Source organism: Neopsephotus bourkii, unplaced genomic scaffold (assembly GCF_033783945.1).
Source record: "Neopsephotus bourkii isolate Nb327-2 ecotype Australia unplaced genomic scaffold, CSIRO-AGI_Nbou_v1 NB_1036, whole genome shotgun sequence".
Taxonomy (NCBI): domain Eukaryota; kingdom Metazoa; phylum Chordata; class Aves; order Psittaciformes; family Psittacidae; genus Neopsephotus; species Neopsephotus bourkii.
This window is the reverse complement of record NW_026901525.1, coordinates 3499628-3515645: the sequence shown is the minus strand read 5'-3', so window position 1 is coordinate 3515645 and position 16018 is coordinate 3499628. Positions and strand designations below refer to the sequence as shown.

Here is a 16018-nt window from a genome sequence, read left to right as displayed (position 1 = left end):
GGAGATTTTAATTAGGCTGTTCAGATTAGTGTCATCATCTCAGTGTAACTTTCATTTTCTTTGCTGTCTCTCCTGCACGTTTTTGTGAGCAGGACTCTTGATGCTGCCTTTCGATAATGTGCTCCTGCTTTCTTTATGTTGACAGTTCTGAAAGTGTGAAGCAGAGAAGCGATGTATTTTACCTTCAACCTGAGCGCTCCTGTGTACCCAATAGCCCCATGTGGTATTCCACATTGCCAATAGACCCAGGAACCTTGGACATCATGTTAACACGTATTCTTATGGTGAGGGAGGTACACGAAGAACTTGCCAAAGCCAAATCAGAGGACTCTGATCTTGAGTTATCAGACTAACTGAGGTGGGGCATTTTCCTTTGACTACACATCAGAAGCACCAAACTGTGAATACGTCCAGCCTTTGGAAAATGTGTATCAAAAAAAGCCAAGATAATGTCACCTACAGGCATATTTTGAATCACAGTGGATGTACAAACTGGAACTGGAAGGAAGCAAGCTGTGTAAGCTGCAAAAACCAACATCCTGTGGCACCGCTAAATCCTCTGAACAAATTCCAGATGAACTAACCTATTCGAGTGGTGCATAAATCCATTATCTGTTCAGGATTTAAAACAGTTGTGAGATATTTTAAAGGAAAATGGTTGTGTGAAACCTACCATAACAATGTTGGGCATGGAGAGCTAGACTGTGGCTCACGTGACTTCTCAGCCTGGTGGCTGGCAGTCCTTGCTGCCAAAGAACGCGTGGAGCTCCTAGAGCTCTTCACGAGGCCAGGAGAGGAAGTGGTGGTGCTCAGGCAGACACCTTCCATTATAAATACACCTACACATGCTTTTATAGTTGTTTTCGTTTGGAAACTGGGATCAAGCAGTAGGAAGGCAGAAGCCACTGGCTGTCTAAATGGACAACTGTCTGGCTGCTGTTAAATGGGTCACACGATGCCAGAATCTAGCTCTCGGTCCAGGCCAGTTCCAACTCTTAGCTGTTTGGTCTTTGACGTGGAAGAGGTGCTGTAGGTCCAACTTCAGAGCGATCATGTTACGGGATGAACATTTCTGGGGTATGTACAGGAGAGTGACTGTCCTGGGGTATGTGCAGAAATCCCTTCCCTAGCCCAGTAGCTCTGCAGTCTGTTGATATAACCTAGCAAATACTGTGGTGCGCGGAAATTGTTTTTCCCTTAAGGCAGCTTTCCTTTCTCCTCTTTCCCTACTCCAATGGTTTTGGTTATTTTATAAGGCCAATCTGGAGGGCCTTGTCATTTCAAAGGAAGATAAACTCTTTTCCACCTTTGCAACGCCTGCAGTGTTGTGCAAAGGATGCAGTATTACTTTTGACAACTGAACTGTGGTAGAAAATTACCATGTGTGTTATTTTCCCACCCCACCCAAAGAGATTTAGTCATAGTGTTGGAAATCATGAGAGATTTTTTAAGGCTTGGCTGTTACTGCGTCTTTTGGAAGAGAAAAGCTCCCACATTGTGTTTGGAGGATAGGACATTATCAGATACCGTCTGTAGCTCCCCTTTTCTCAAGCTATAGATGTGTGTTTCTGGTGACCAGTGGTCACAAATTCACTGGAAACCCAAACTATTTTTAAAGAAGAGAACTGTATGGTTTTGATGTAGCTGTGGTCAGTGACCCATCTTCTGTAACAGGGGTCTGATATTTGATCTTGTCACTAAAATTTCAAGAGATGAAAATCAACAGCCTTGAATTCTGTTTCCTTTTTTTTTGTTTGGTTTTGTTTGGTTTTTTAATTATTTTTTTAGCAGTAACAGAAGTAATTTAACAAGAAATAAAATCAGAAAGTAGTCTATTGACGTCGTGTACTCGGTAGTCCTGTCCCTGCCTGTAACAGATTTCACTGATGTATTTTTTAATACAGAAAACTATGTGAAAAGTAAACCTGCCCCTGATTCTGTCTGATCAAAGCCCATCTGTGTCTGTCATTTCTGATCAAAGATGCTGCTTTCGCCATGTCCTGGCCTAGCGGTCCATAATACATACCCTGCCAGTGAACTACCCAGGCTCTTGGAGCTCAGGGATGCTCCTGCAGGCTCGTATGTTGTTCCATGAACACTAACCTGTCCCTCCCCAGAGTTAAATAGTGAAATAGGCAGAGTGTTTGGGATTGGAGTGGTTGATAGAACGTTTCAGGGAAAACAAAAGCGTTCTGGAAGGATTCGTTCGCATGTCTGTAGGGGACTGAAGAAGTCTGAGCTGTGTCTGTTGCACACGAGCTTTGGCAATAGGAGAGGAAAGGGATCTGGGAATTCCATACTTCCTGGGCATCCCTTTGGCTGTGTTCTCGCTCCCTTCTTCCCTGACATTCCTCCCCTCCAGGGAATGAGCAAGGGAGCAGTTAGGATAAGCTGCTGCGGGGGCAGGCTTTGATTGGGTTGAGATTGCCTAAAAAACAATACCACATCTGAGTTTTCACTTACTAGACATTAACAGGAATATTCCCATAAAGTAGTATATTTGTATCTTATGAGAAACTCACTCATTTTCTTCCCCTGAAGTCCCTCACTCTGTGAGCACTTTCACGTACATCAGTTTTTTCCAGGTACTTGGAATGAAAGACATTTGCCTTTCATGCTCTCTCAGCAAGAAAAGATAAACCACTTTTAAGCTTGAGTGGCTGAAAGCAAAGCATTGTGCTAACTGCTTTTACGTCATGGCTCCGAGCCGAGAAGGGGTTCAGTTCAGTTCAGTGATACGATTAGCAGAAGGAATAGTTTCAGTTTCATTTCCCTGGTCAGATACCTTCTGCTTGGAGGCCCTTTGGCCACAGTGTTTGTTCCCCAGGGTGTGCTTGGGCTATTTTTGCCTCTTGAGGAATTGCTGCTCAGCCTGGCTGGAGTTCACACTGATGTACAAGCTGGATTACCTTGAAGGATTAACATTATTAATAGAGTTTTGCACACAGGATCAAAGTTCTGAGCACTTAAGTTGTTCACAATCAATAGATCCCAATCATGTGCTGACCATGCAACAACATTTATTATTTGAAATATTCTTTTAAGGAGCAAATCAGGCTGTAGTCTCAGGGTAGGCAGAGAAACAAGAAAGAAAAACAGAAGAGGATGCTTCCTGCTAACAGGGTTTCTATCTCTGTGCTGTCCCACTGCAAGACACATGTTTGACCCCTTCATGGCACAGCTCTGCAGCCTGGTTTGGGAGCCTGGCAGCGAGTGTGCCACGTTCCTCCTCACCACGCGTGTTCTCAGTGCTGGCTCTTTGGATTGTTGCAGAGATCTTTGTTTAAAGTGCTTCTGGAATGTGGCTGTTCCCTTTCCAACCCGAACTCTTCTACGATCCTAGTCTGTGATTCTATGAGCTGGCAGTTCTCCCTGCGAGAGGGGCTCGCTGCAAACCTGCTGCTCTCTCCCGGCTTCGGTTGACTAGAGGAGGAAACGGCGCATGCTCAACACCACAGAATTAAGTGCAGGTTGAATTATCTTACAAATTACTCTGCCAACCACTGTCTGAAAGAAACCCCTGGATTTCTGTGGCAGTCACCTCCTCAGAGACTTGAAATGAAACAGCAGCAAAGGCTCATTTCGTGTTTCCCCAGGGTGTGCTCCCGCAGCGGCGAGGCTCCACCGGTGCTGGTTTAGTGCCAGGGGCACAGAAGGGACTCTGAATGTGCAATAAAGTCTTCAGGTTCTGGTAACAATCTCAGTAACTCTTCTCAGTCCCTTGAGCAAGTTTCACTGTTGCCTTAAAAACAAGCAAGCAGAACAAAGGCTCGTCTCTAAAATCCATACGATGCTCTTCTCAACCCACCAGCACCGTGCTCACTGTCTAGGTTGGAGTTTTGCTTCCATCAGCACAACGGGTTCTGCCCTTCTTTCTTCCACATGTCATCTGTTTTGAACATTCCTAGCAGAGCTGAGTGCTAGCTCTAGTCAAGGGAGAGTTGCAGAGTTGTGGAACGGTTTGTACAGTCAGAAAGGCTCAAAGGAACTTGGGTATCTTGGATTCTTCTAGCTGCAGAACTTAGTGTGCATTGGACATAACATCCACTAAGCTGATGGTTTTTCAGCGGAGGTATGTTTTTTGTTAAAGAAATAAACCCTGAAATAGCTGAGATTATCGCCTGCTTGCAGGGAGAAGGGAGTTTATTTCAATTAAACAGTCAAGCTAAACAAAGCATCAACCACCAGATCTCAAAATGCATCCCGAGTGACCATTAACACAAATCCAGCCCAGCTTCCCGGTGTTCAGACTTAGGGATGGGGAGGCTGCAACAACCACTTTAGCCACAGCAAGGTTAATGTTGTGGTTCATAGCCAGCTATCAGCCACACCAACAAACAGCACACCTAGGGGACTTAGCTCTGTGAGCTTTGGACTCTCTATTGTCTCTTCCACATCTGTAACACAAAAAGCCAGACCTTTGGAGAGGCCGTTTTGACCTGCTGGGAGCCCGGCTGCTGCTTTTGAGAGGAGGGTGTGGGTGGTGACTTGTGACTTTGTCCCCACTTAAGCCACCAACTCACCCTACAGCCCAGGGGCCAGTGGGCACTTCACTCCCGTTGTACCAGTGAAGCCTCATGTTCCGTCCCTTGCCAGTCTGTACCTCGGTTGCACCCCTCTGTAAATTGGCCAGACTTTCCTACCTCGTTTGGGCATTATGAGGCTAAATTCTGTCGGATGCTTTGCAGCCCCGTGATGAAAGGTGCTATATAACTGCAAAGTGTTACTTCAAAAGATTTAAATAGGTCACCAGTGCATCATAACATATATTAAAAAAAAAGGAAAAATACTTTTTCTTATATGAGAGTTTATAGAGTTCAATGTATGGTATTAATAAGTGAACTATGGAGACCCCAAAAATAGTTTTTGTTTGAATCGTATCTGTATTCTGGAAAAGTGATTAAAAACCTTTAACCTTAATAAAAGAGTACATCCTCATTTCCTGTATCATGTTGGAATCTGAGCTTAAAAGCAGACTTGAAGGGATTTTAAGGGTGGGGGGGTAGTTGTTTTTAAGGAGAAAAATTTAAGGGAAAATTGGAAGTGCAATGAAGGAGGATGGTGTGTGAGGGGCAGAAGCAGGGGGGCAATGCTGTGGCCACCTCCTATCTCAGGTCATTAACTCCAGAGAAGAGCCACTGAAACCCAGCTGGTTGCCGTTGAGAGCCTTGCGGGAGAGGAAGTGTAGCACTATAAGAACTCCAGCTGGAATCTGTGCCTGGACCCCTGCAAATCCTGAGGCACTTGATGGGTATGGGGATGCTGACCCCACACCAACCACCACAACACCCCTGCCTGCAGATCATCTTTATTGGTTTCATTGCTCAAGCTTAGGCACAGCTCTTATGAGGGTGGGCAAGTTGCTGGGGTCTCTGGGGGCTTCCCAGTGCCTTCCATGCCATCAGAATCCTCGTCATCATCGTCACTGCTGTTTTGACTGTCATCACCTGGAGGCTTCTTCCCCTTGGAAAACATGGCACCAACTGCTGCACCTAATGGCCCTAGGGTAGTTGTCAGCCCAATTTTGGCAGCAAGAGGCAAACCTGCAGCTCCTGCAAACAAACAGTGAGGTGTGATGCTCCAAGAGCATTGATGCTGCCACTGAGGGACCCAGCACAGGGCAGAGAGAACCAAGGACGTCTCTGGACTATGGAGCGCACACAGCTCCATGAGGGCAACCAGCCCCTTTCTGCTGTCCCTTTCTGGCTCTGGCCAGCGCCCTCGATGAACACAAGCGCTGATCTTGCCAGAAGAGCAGGTGCCTACGGCACAGCCCTGAGCCCTCAGCCTTGGTGCCGTACCCAGCACATCCCGACTCTTCCCACCACATCGTGGGTTCTTCCCTTCCCCACGGTTTTGGCTGATTTCACACCAGCAATGGGGGGAGGTCTCCTGTGGCTCTCCAACAACCCCAGCGCATACCCCTGCCATGACCCCAGCGCAGGTCCCCTGCCCTCCCCACTCACCGATGGACTGCAGCACAGCCACGGTGCTGCCGGCAGCCACCCCCCCGCCGTTGGCTATGGCAGCTGCTGACATCATTTTGGCAGCAATGGAGCCGGCGGCGATGCCAGCTGGTGTAAAGCCCAGTGCACCGACGGCCAGCGGGATGCCAATGAGCACCACTCCTGCAGGCAGGACACGGCAGGCTTAGCATGGCCTTGGTGACCGCATCCCCTCCTGCCACCAGCGCCATGGATCCGGCCTCCCAGAAAGCAGAGGAGTCAGGGTAGGGAGAAGGGGCCCGGGGTGCAGGGACACCCAATCCTCAGGGAGGACAGAGGAGAGGGACTGGGAAGGGAGAGGGTGCTCAGGCATTGGAACAGGCTGCCCAGGGCAGTGGTGCAGTCACCCCCCCTGGAAGTGGTCAGAACCCGTGCAGACGATGCCCTCAGTGCCACGGGTCAGTGGTGGCCTTGGCAGTGCTGGGTTGGACTGGATGAGCTGAAAGATCTTTTCCACCGTAGCTGATTCTATGAGAGGAGAGGAGAGAGGAGAGCGAAGCGGGGGCAGAGGGAGGCGAGGTGAGGCCCGGCAGTGCTGCGGCAGCGGGTGCAGGCTGGTTTCCAGGCACAGGTCAGTGCTGCCCTGTCCCTCGCAGCCCCCCCAGCCTGACCCCATCCCTGGGGATGGGGCTGGGCAGCGACCCCGAGCGTGGCTCCTCTGACGCCTGCCCCTCACCTGTTAAGGCCGTGGCTCCGATGGCTGCTCCCTTCAGTTTACTCACCATGGCTAAAGGAGAAGGCATGGGGAGGGCAGGGGAGGGCAGGCAGCTGCAGCCACCCCCAGCCCACCTCTTCCCCCCTTCAGCTGCCCGCGGGATGGGCAGATACCAGTGGTGAGGCCAGCAGCAGGACTGGGCTGGGGAGAAGGGAGATGGGAGAAGGGAGGTGGGAGAAGGGGAGATGGGGGAAGGGAGAAGATGCAAGATGGGAGATGAGAGATAGGAAAAGGGAGATGGGAGAAGGGGAGATGGGGGAAGAGAAATGGGAAAAGGCAGGAGATGGAAGATGGGAGAAGGGAGACGGGAGATGGGGGAAGAGAGATGGGAGAAGGCAGGAGATGGAAGATGGGAGAAGGGAAGCCCCGCGGGGTGCCCTCAGCCCTACCTCCCACCCTGCTGCTGCTCCCCTACCCGCCGGTCCCGAAATGGGCCCCTGGCAGGGCTGGAGCTGGCTCCTTTCCGTGCCGCCCATCCCCGTCCCGCCCCGGGGCCGTCCCCGGCGCATCACGGGCGGGTGGAGGCGGAGTTGTGCGCTGGGGGGGGTTTATTTGGGGGTCAGACACAGCCGATGGAGGGCAACTATCGGGGCAGATGCAGGGGTCACAGCGTGGGGAAGGGTTGCGGCCGGGTCACGGCAGACATCGTGAGGGTCCCGGTGGGCATGAAGGGGCTCAGAGTGCAAAAGCCCCGATGAGACCTCCCAGCACTGGGAACACGGCCTTCACAGACATGGGGAGTCCTCCTGACCCTGAGAAAGAGGAGGAGAAGTCAGCCTGAGCCCCCCCCAGCCACGGCGTGGGGTCTCCACTGTGCCCCATCGCCCCCCCAGACCTCCCAATCCAGCCTCCCCCCGGCCAGCACAACCAGGGGGGCCGTGCCAGGCACCCCGAGCAGATGGAACCCCAGGTCCCCCCGCTCCTGTGGCAACCCCAAGCCCTCCCCACGCTGCTGGTACCACCCAGGGAGGCCGAACCAGGCCCGGCTGCCCCCCAGCACCGCACCAGGAGCACTCACCGAACGACTGCAAGATGGCGACCAGGCTCGTGGCACTCACGCGGCCCCCGTTGGCGATGGCAGTGATAGACATCAGCCTGGCGGCCAGGGATCCGGCCGCGATCCCACCTGGGGTGAAGCCCAGCACGTACAGGCCCAAGGGCACCATAGCCACGGAGAGCCCTGCGTGGGACAGCAGCAGCTGTGACCCCCCCAGGCACCCGCGTGTCCCCAGCCCTGAAACGAGGGGTGCTGGAGGCAGAGCGCCCGCTCCGCCGGGGCAGCCCAGAGCCGTGCAGGGTCCCGTGGCCAAACCTCCCTTCCTGGGGCATCAACGGGCTCCCTGGGACAGGCCAAGGGGAAGGGGCAGCACCCCCGAGAGGGGTCTGTGTGTGCAGAGCAGCAGCGCGAAGCCGCAGGGAAGTGGCTCATTTCCAGGCAGCATCACCCATCCCCGTGCCCCCGGTGCCTTACCGATCCCCACGGCCGTCCCGATGGCAGGGCCAACAAGAACTGGAACAGAGAATTGAGGGCGGTCAATCGGCGGGGCTGGCAGCAATGGGCAGCAACACCAGGGGCTCCCGCACCCCTAGGACCCCGCACCCCTGCCCACCGGAGCATCCCTATGCCCCCCCCCCGGATCCCACCTTCCCCAGACCCCCCTCGCCCACCCCTGAACCCCCTGTGCGCGCCCCGCGTCCCCCCGCCCGCAGCTCACCCATGGCTGGAGCGGGAGCGGGGCCGAGCGCGGTCCTTCGGGCAGCGAGGACAAAGAGCCCCTTCCTAAGGCAGACAAAGCGGCCTCGCCCTGCGCGCTCCCGGCCACCCCCGCCCCCTGCCCCGCCCCCCAGGAGCCCCCCCCCCCCGGGGGCCCATCCCGATGAGGGGTGGGGGGGAGCAGCCCCAGCTTTTGGTCCCCGCCACCCGCCCCCAAGGGGGTTTTGTTCCCATCGGGGGGTCCCAGCGCCACGGACCTGACCCTGTCCCTGCGCCGCCGGGGCTGGGGCCGGGGCCGAGACCGGGGCCGGGGATGGGGTCAGGGCCGGGGCGCGCGGGGCCGCGCCTGACGTCACACAGCGGATTCCCAGGGAACTGGTTTCGGTTTCCCCAGTTCCCGGCCCTGGAGCTGCCCCCAGTTCCCGGCCCTGTTCCCGCAGGGGCTGCCCCACAGGGACCCCCCCCACCTCCTGGGCCCCACCGTGGGATGGGGCCGCGGGGGTCGCAGCCGGGCCCCCCCATGCGGGCCGGTTTCAGCAAGGGGGCAGCGGTGCCGTAGCGCATGCGCCGCCGCAGCTGGTTGAAGGGGACCAAATCCAGTTGCAAGTTGATCTGGTTCCTTTTGACCAGCCCCAGGGACGCACCGTCTCTCCGGAGGCGCTGCCCGGGCCGGTGCTGCGGTGCTGGTGGGGAAGGAGCCGGTGCGGGGGTCCCAGCCCAAAGATACATACTTCTTAACATTCCATAACGCCGGCCGACTCCATATGGGCATATGAAGAAGTATGTAGGGTTGGGAGGGAGGGGTGGGCAGCGTGGGGCTGACAGGCACCATCGGCTCCGGGTCATGGGATGCTGGAAGGAGCCGGTGGCCGCGGTGAAGCATCTCCGGACCCCGGGGCATCCCCCCTTGGTGGTGGCAGTGCCCCTATGGACCCGCAGAGCCCGCAGCCACCCTGGAGCAGGGGGAGCTGCGTGTCTGGGAGCAGGGCAAGGCCGTGGCCGACGCACGTGCCCGGGATGCAGCTTCTGCACCGGCCGGAGGATGCTTAGGCTGGTGATGCACGCACTGCGGGGCGGTGGCGGCCCTTCACGGGTGCTGGGGTGCTCCAGGACGTGTCCGAGGCTCAGCTCTCAGGCACTGGGGCACTACTGAGGAGATGGGGCTGTGCCCTGTGAGCCTGCAGAGCTGGGACCCCATCGGCCCTGGATCTTGGCAGGGTCCCCACTGCGGCTGCTCCAGCTGCACGCCCTGCACCCTGCAGCACCCCCCACAGCACCCTGTCCTCCAGCCCAGGCACCAGAGCAGTGGGTGCATCTCAGTGCCTCTGAGGCCAGCACTGCGGGCACCCACCACCCTCTCCCCATGCTGCAGCTCTGCGCAGAGGGGGCTGGAGGTGCCATTGCCCATGGGAGGCTCAGCTGAGACCTCAGGGGCTTCAGGCCCTATTGAGGCTGCAGGAGGCTCCCCAGCCCCAGCACAGTGTCCAGGGCAGGGCGATGGAGGGGACGAGCATCACCACAGCCCAGCCACGCTCTGTCCCCATCAGTCCTGATCCCACTGCTGCCTCCACCCCTATGCCCCTGGCTGGAGCGGTGCCATGGCGGTTCCCAGGCCGGTCCCCTCGCAGCCTGGGGGAGCAGGACCCCGGCAGGGACGCACCGTGGCCGTGACTCAGCGCTGGGGGCTGCGGCCACGCGTGCTGCAGCTCCCTGCAAGGAACCGGGGGGTGCCAAGTGCACGCTCACGGCACCCACAGGCAGCAGAGACGCTGCTCCGTGGGCCCCGGAGCCACCGGACGTCCCCATGGGGCACAGGGCTGCTGCCAGCACAGCTCCAGCCCCAGGGATGCTCCACCAGCACCCCAGGACCTCCCGCACGGGGACCTGGCACTGGACCCCCCCGGAGATGCAGCTCCCAGGACTCAAGTCCCTGGTGCAGGGGCAGAGCCTGCCCGGGTGGAGCAGCCCCACGGGCCCCGGCTGACCTTGGGCAGCCTCCCAGGACGGCAGAGCTGCGGGTACCAGTGCTCAGGGGGGTCCGCACGGGCCCATCCCCAGCGCACGGCGCCTGCATCCCTCGGCCGGGCTCCCCTGGTGACCTTGGGCTGCACCCAGTGAACGGGACTTTGCTGCATCCAGGGCGCCCATCGCCCATCTCCCCCAGCCCAGGCCACCCCGGCCCTGCCCCGCAGCTCCCCCCGCCTCCCCCGTGCCCAGCCATTCCCTGTCACCAGCACCAGCCCCTCTGCAGCCCCCAGCCCCAGCGCTGCCCTCAACGGCCGCAGACACAGCCCCAAGCAGGGGCCCTCCCGCAGCTCCTCTGTGCCCCTGCTCCATCCTGCACCCCCAAGGGCTCCGGGCAGGGCGCTGGGGGGCACCAGGGGCCCTTGGCCTTGCAGGGGGCAGGCAGAGGAGCCGGGGGCGCTGCTTGGGGCTGGCTGCGGTTGCACCCGGGAGCCTGCACAGCACCCAACAGCCCCAACCTGTCTATAAAAGGAAGCAGCTTTTCCCCCTGCTCCCCCCAGCGCCGTGCTCTGCAGTCGCTGCCTCGCAGGGGCCTTTCCAAGTTTCCCTGTTGAGCGCTGCCCCCCCAAGCGGCTCCCCCCGGCTCATCCATCCCCAGCGAACCCACTGCGGCAGCCGCTCAAAGCAGCACCGCAAGGCCCAGCGAGGAGGAGGGAGGTGGGTGCGAGGGGAACACTGATGGAGGGTGCCTGGGGAGCACCCTGGACCCTGCGCCCCTTTGCCTGCAGGCATTGCCCGTTGCAGCACATGGGCCGTGGAGCCCTGGTGCACCCCGCCATGGTGCTCAGGCTTCTCTTTGCCCACGATGCTGGGGTGCCCGGGAGTTGGGCTTCTCTTCCTGCCCCATCCCACCGCCACGGGGTGCCCCTGCTTTGTGCGGCCGAGCCCCACTGCAGGGGATGACCCACGGGGGACGGGCCAGGCTCTGCCCCGCTGCCTGCGGACACAGGCACCCAGCCCCGCGGCCGGGACCTGCCGGGGGTGCCCCCAGCCCCGCAGAGTTCGCTGCTGCCCTCACTCCTGCTCCGGGGCTGGCCCGGAGCTGCGCTCACCCCGGCGCCAGCGCTGCCCTCCCTGCCCACGCCGAGCTGCAGGCAGGAGCCGGGCGGCAGCGGCAGCCCCAGCCCCAGCCCCAGCCCGCGCGGGGCTCGCTGAAGGTTAAACGCTGCCGGCGGGGAGGTCCCCGCTGCCCCCCGCACGCCCCGCGCTCACTCACGGTGCTGGAGGTGACCCCGCCCGGCTGCGGCTGCGGGGACACCCGGCTGGAGCGCGCTGCTCCCCCGCTCGCCTTGACTTTGCCACAGGACTCCTCGGGCTCGTCCGCAGGAGCTTGCAGCATCCTCAGTTCAGCGGAGAAGTTCCTCGCCAGGGAGGGAGGGAAGGAGGGAGGGATTTAAGGCAGCCCCTGCCTGGGATGCGGATGCCTCCGGGTGCAGGTGAGGACCCCCCGCTCGCTGGGCACCCCGCAGCCCCCTCCTCGCACGCCCCATCCCGGGCTCGGTGCCCCAGCGCATGGCTCCAGGGATGCTGCACGGGTGAGCCCTGCGGAGCTCCCATCTCCCTGCTGGACCCGGCCGCCGCTGCCTGCCCGTGTCCCCTGCGCCACGGAGGGGGGTCCTGGAGCAGTGCCATGGGCAGAGCCGGGCCCAGCACTCGGGAGGGTGAAACCTGTGACTGCTGCAGCCTCAGGGGCTCCCCCAGCCCAGGGCAGCCGCACAGGGACGGGCATCCCCGGGCTGGTGTCCCCAGCACCCGCGGGGCAGCGGTTTTAGCATCCGGAGCAGCAAAGCCCGGGGCTCCAGGGGTACCCCCGCTGTCCCCAGGCTCCCACCCAGCCTACCTCTGCCTGCAGAGAGCCGGCGGGGCGAGGGGGACCCCGGCTCGGGGCTGCAGCGGGGGCAGGAGCCTGGGAGACACCTTAGAGCGGTTCCCAAAGGGAAAAGCCGGGACAAGCAGCGGCGTCCCTCCCGCGGCGGTCCCGGCGGCTCCGCGGCGCCCTCCCCACGCCGGGTGCGCTCTGTTTGCCTGCTATTTCTGGCCGCCTCCTAAGAGCTCCTCTCGGGCTATTAATAATGAGAGTGCGAAATTCGTTTGGCCTCTCCTATATAAGGGAAGGTAGAGGCTTAGAGGCAGCTAAATATACTGGCGCGTGCGGGAGCAAGCGGGGAGGCTTTGGCACCGAGTGTGGAAAAGAGATTGTTTGAACAATGGAAAGACGGACTCAGGCGGCGCACGGGGCCCTGTGCGGATGGACGGACCCGTGGAGGGATGGGTGGAGGGCGATGGCGGCCGTGGGCCTGCTCCGCAGCGCCCGCATCACAGCCCGGTGCCCCTCAGGGCCCTGCTTGGGCAGGGTGAGGCAGCGCAGGGCACTCCTCCAGCCAAACCCCGGCCGCTCCTGGGGCAGCTCCCGCAGCCATGGGGGCCATGCCGGGTGCCAGCGGTGCCACGGTGTCCCCAGGAGCCACCGGCATCCCTGCAGCGCCCACATCCATCAGCACAGGGCTCTCAGTCGCTGTCACCCCAGGTGAGGTGGGGGAGCTCCCGACGGCGCTGGGGCTCCTGCGGGAGGAGGTGAAGCAGCAGCAATTGAGGGGATGCTGGTGCCAGGAAGGTGCTGGGGAGCGGTGCCAAATCCACACGAGAAGCAGAGCGGGGAGAACGTGCTTGGGGAGAGGAGAGGGCGCTGAACCCACCGCATCCTTGTGCCCCCTTCCCTGGGCCGCTGAGCACCAGACACCGGGGCAGCCCCGGCAGTGGGGGGCAGCGTCCTGGAGCTGCTGCTCCTGCCACGGGCACCACGGCCTCAGCTTCTGGAGCTGTGGAGCTCCTGACACCAAACCTGCCCCGGGGGAGCAGCCTGGGGGTGCTCTGAGCCTCCAGCCCACACCCAGACCCAGACCCCGCCTCGGGGAGGTGACGCTGCTGAGGGCAGGAGCAGTTCTGTGCCCTTGGGGCAGTGAGAAACCCTCTCTCCCTGTGCTTGCCCTGGGGCCGGTGCAAGCGACACCCACCCCAATCGAGCAGGAGCTGGTTGGAGCCCGGGGAGGGTTGGGGTGGCTTAACCTGAAGGGAGCTGCTGGGGGCAGGATGGGAGCCCGGCGGATTTGGTTTCTTACATCCTCAGGTGACATTGAGCAGCGTGAACTCCAAGGGCTCCGGCACAACCCGAGGAGCACGTGAGATGCGCAGTGGGCAGAAGGGCGGCTCTGAAGGTGAGTCTCCTCCTCCCCCTGAAATATCCATGTCCCACGGTGCCATCAGGTCCCTTCTGGCTGCCGTGGTGCTACCGCAGCCAGGCACAGGGACAGCTGGGCAGCCACCTCTATCTCCTGCAAGGACAGCAGATAAACGCTCCTTTGCTGCATGAGGAGGTGCAGTTACCCCAGGTGTGGGTGCAGCTTGAGCCCTGCTGCTGCTGCTGCTTTCTTTTCCACTGAAATCCATAGTCGGACCCTGCCTTGGTGTCGGGAAATGGCCCACAGAGGCTCAGGAGGCGCTTAGCGGGACACCAGGGACAAGAGCCCTTGGGCTGAAGCAGCAGCAGCGCATTCCGGTTGTGCTAAAGCAGGGGCAGGCAAACAGAGCAGGGGTCAGGACACAAGCAGGGGGCTGCAGCCCGCACCTCGGCACCTCCTGCTCCCGACAGCGAGCGCAGGCTCCAGCACCAAGTGCAGGCTCCAGCCCCGAGCGCAGGCTCCAGCCCCAGCACCGAGCACAGGCTCCAGCACCCAGCGCAGGCTCCAGCACCGAGCGCAGGCTCCAGCTCCAGCACCCAGCGCAGGCTCCAGCTCCAGCACCCAGCGCAGGCTCCAGCACCGAGCGCAGGCTCCAGCTCCAGCCCCGAGCGCAGGCTCCAGCACGGGGCTGCCGCATGCTTGGCTCTGTGTCAGGGGAGCTCTTGGCAGCCCCGCTCGCTGCGCTGGTCCCAGAGCCCCACCGAGCTCCAGAGCTGGAGCAAAGCCTTGTCCCCAGCGCCTGCCGGGACCCTGCGGGCGAGGGGAGCCCCCAGTTCTAACACAGAGCCCGGCGGCCCAAGGAGCCGTCCCGCAGCTGCAGGCGCAGCGCAGCGCCTGCCCTGGTTACCTGCGAGAAGCGCTTGGCTCTAAAGACTGACTTTCAGCCTCGCTGCAAGCACCGCTGCGACCAGCGCCACTGCTAAACCCGCGCTCAGGCTGAGCAGCACCCCCAGCACATGGAGGAAAGGATTTAAGAGCAAACTATCTATAAACTAGACTGGATTTGCCTCAAGCATCCTCAGCCGGCGCTGGAATATGCTGAGAACAAACCCAAGCGGAGCTGGTGGCTCATCCGACGCCTCAGCTTCTAACTTCCTTCCACACATGGGGAACTCATAGCCAGCATCTCTAATTGTGAAATCACCGTGCATAGCAATGCAGAAACCTTCCCCAGCAAGGTCAGCCCCGCTCATGGCACTCAGGTAATGAACCAGCAGCGCTGTCAGGGATGCCACAGGGAGAGGGTGCCAAGGGATTCCTTCCAAGGCAAGGCCTATGTGGGCCTGCCTTGGGAGAGGTCTGTGTTAATGGTGCACTGAAGTCTGCTCCGCTCCCTGGGTCAAGGGGTTCCTACATTGGACCAGAAGTTGCTGACGTCAGCCTGGGAGCATCTCCTTGCCTCCAGCAGCTTCCCAGTCCTCACGCTCCCATGGGCCAGGATGCAGTCGCTGGAGTATTCCCTGTTTCATGCTCCTTGGCACCGAGGGTTAAGATGTGGAGCGAGGAAAAGCACTGCACAGCCAGGGAATACTAATGGGAGCCCAAGGTCTTGCACTGCGCTGTCACAGACCTGCACTGGGTGATGACAAACGACTAACGAGTGAGGAAGTCATCCCCGCATCCTCACTGACCCCTAACCAAGCCACTCAGGGCAGAGGAATGCCACAGCTCCCCCAGACCCCAGCCTGCCCACGCAGTGCCCCCAGCTCAAGCACCCCAACCCAAGAACCATTACCCACAGTGGAACGCAAGCAAGGAAGGAAACAGGCTCAGCTGAAGGAAGGTGGTGGTGGTACCAGGTTTTAATTCCCTCCTCCGTAACAGGAAGCTGGGACGCAGGCCCTGCACCCCGGCCAGGGGACCGCTCCCTGCAGCGATCTCCAGCGCACCCAGCCCGGGGCTGCACAGGGACTTCCCCAGGAGGGGAAGGAGCAAGAGGCTCAAGAGCACAAGCCCCAAGGACTGGAATCAGCGAGAGCCCAACAGCTCCAACAGCACAAACTGCGCCCGGGCACAGGCCCAGGGCCAATCCCTGCAGCTTCCACACCCTCATTTTGGTGCTTGTCCATCCGACACCCAACTGAAGGGACAGGCATCAGAGGGTGGCATCACCCGCAGTTAAGCAGCCACTGTACGGAGCCAGCACTGGGCTCTGCCCCCTTCCATGGGCAGCATCCTGGCCTCAGCCATCCCCTGCATGGGCCCAGGTGGGCTCAGAGGGAAGCAGCCATTGGGAAAGCGGGTGCAGGAGCTGCCTGGGAAGGGGAAGCCTGGCTTGGAGCAGCAGCTGCTGTGACACTGACAAGGCTGAGGGTGGCCC

General features: G+C 59.8%; 3 protein-coding genes across 10 annotated transcripts in view; 2 read left to right on the top strand and 1 right to left on the bottom strand.

Moving 5' to 3' along the window:
* LOC133216241 (zinc finger MYM-type protein 4) overlaps nt 1-1950 on the top strand; it is a 36116-nt gene extending 34166 nt beyond the window's left edge. For all 8 annotated transcript variants that reach the window (XM_061360801.1, XM_061360805.1, XM_061360802.1 and 5 more), the window contains one exon: nt 146-1950. In XM_061360801.1, the coding sequence (XP_061216785.1) occupies nt 146-353 (208 nt within the window). In that variant the 3' untranslated portion in view covers nt 354-1950. The remainder of the gene's footprint in view (nt 1-145) is intronic.
* Nucleotides 1951-5343: 3393 nt separating this feature from the next.
* LOC133216150 (interferon alpha-inducible protein 27-like protein 2A) lies at nt 5344-6780 on the bottom strand. The gene is made up of 3 exons (XM_061360597.1): nt 6682-6780; nt 5967-6128; nt 5344-5552 (listed from the first exon to the last, which is right to left on the bottom strand). The coding sequence occupies exons 1-3, from the start codon at nt 6746-6748 to the stop codon at nt 5344-5346; spliced, it is 438 nt and encodes a 145-aa protein (XP_061216581.1). The 5' UTR covers nt 6749-6780.
* A 6603-nt stretch (nt 6781-13383) lies between these two features.
* Nucleotides 13384-16018, top strand: part of NCDN (neurochondrin) — a 33954-nt gene continuing 31319 nt past the window's right edge. The window contains exon 1 of the mRNA XM_061360799.1: nt 13384-13399. The gene's annotated coding sequence lies outside the window, so the exon portion shown is untranslated. The remainder of the gene's footprint in view (nt 13400-16018) is intronic.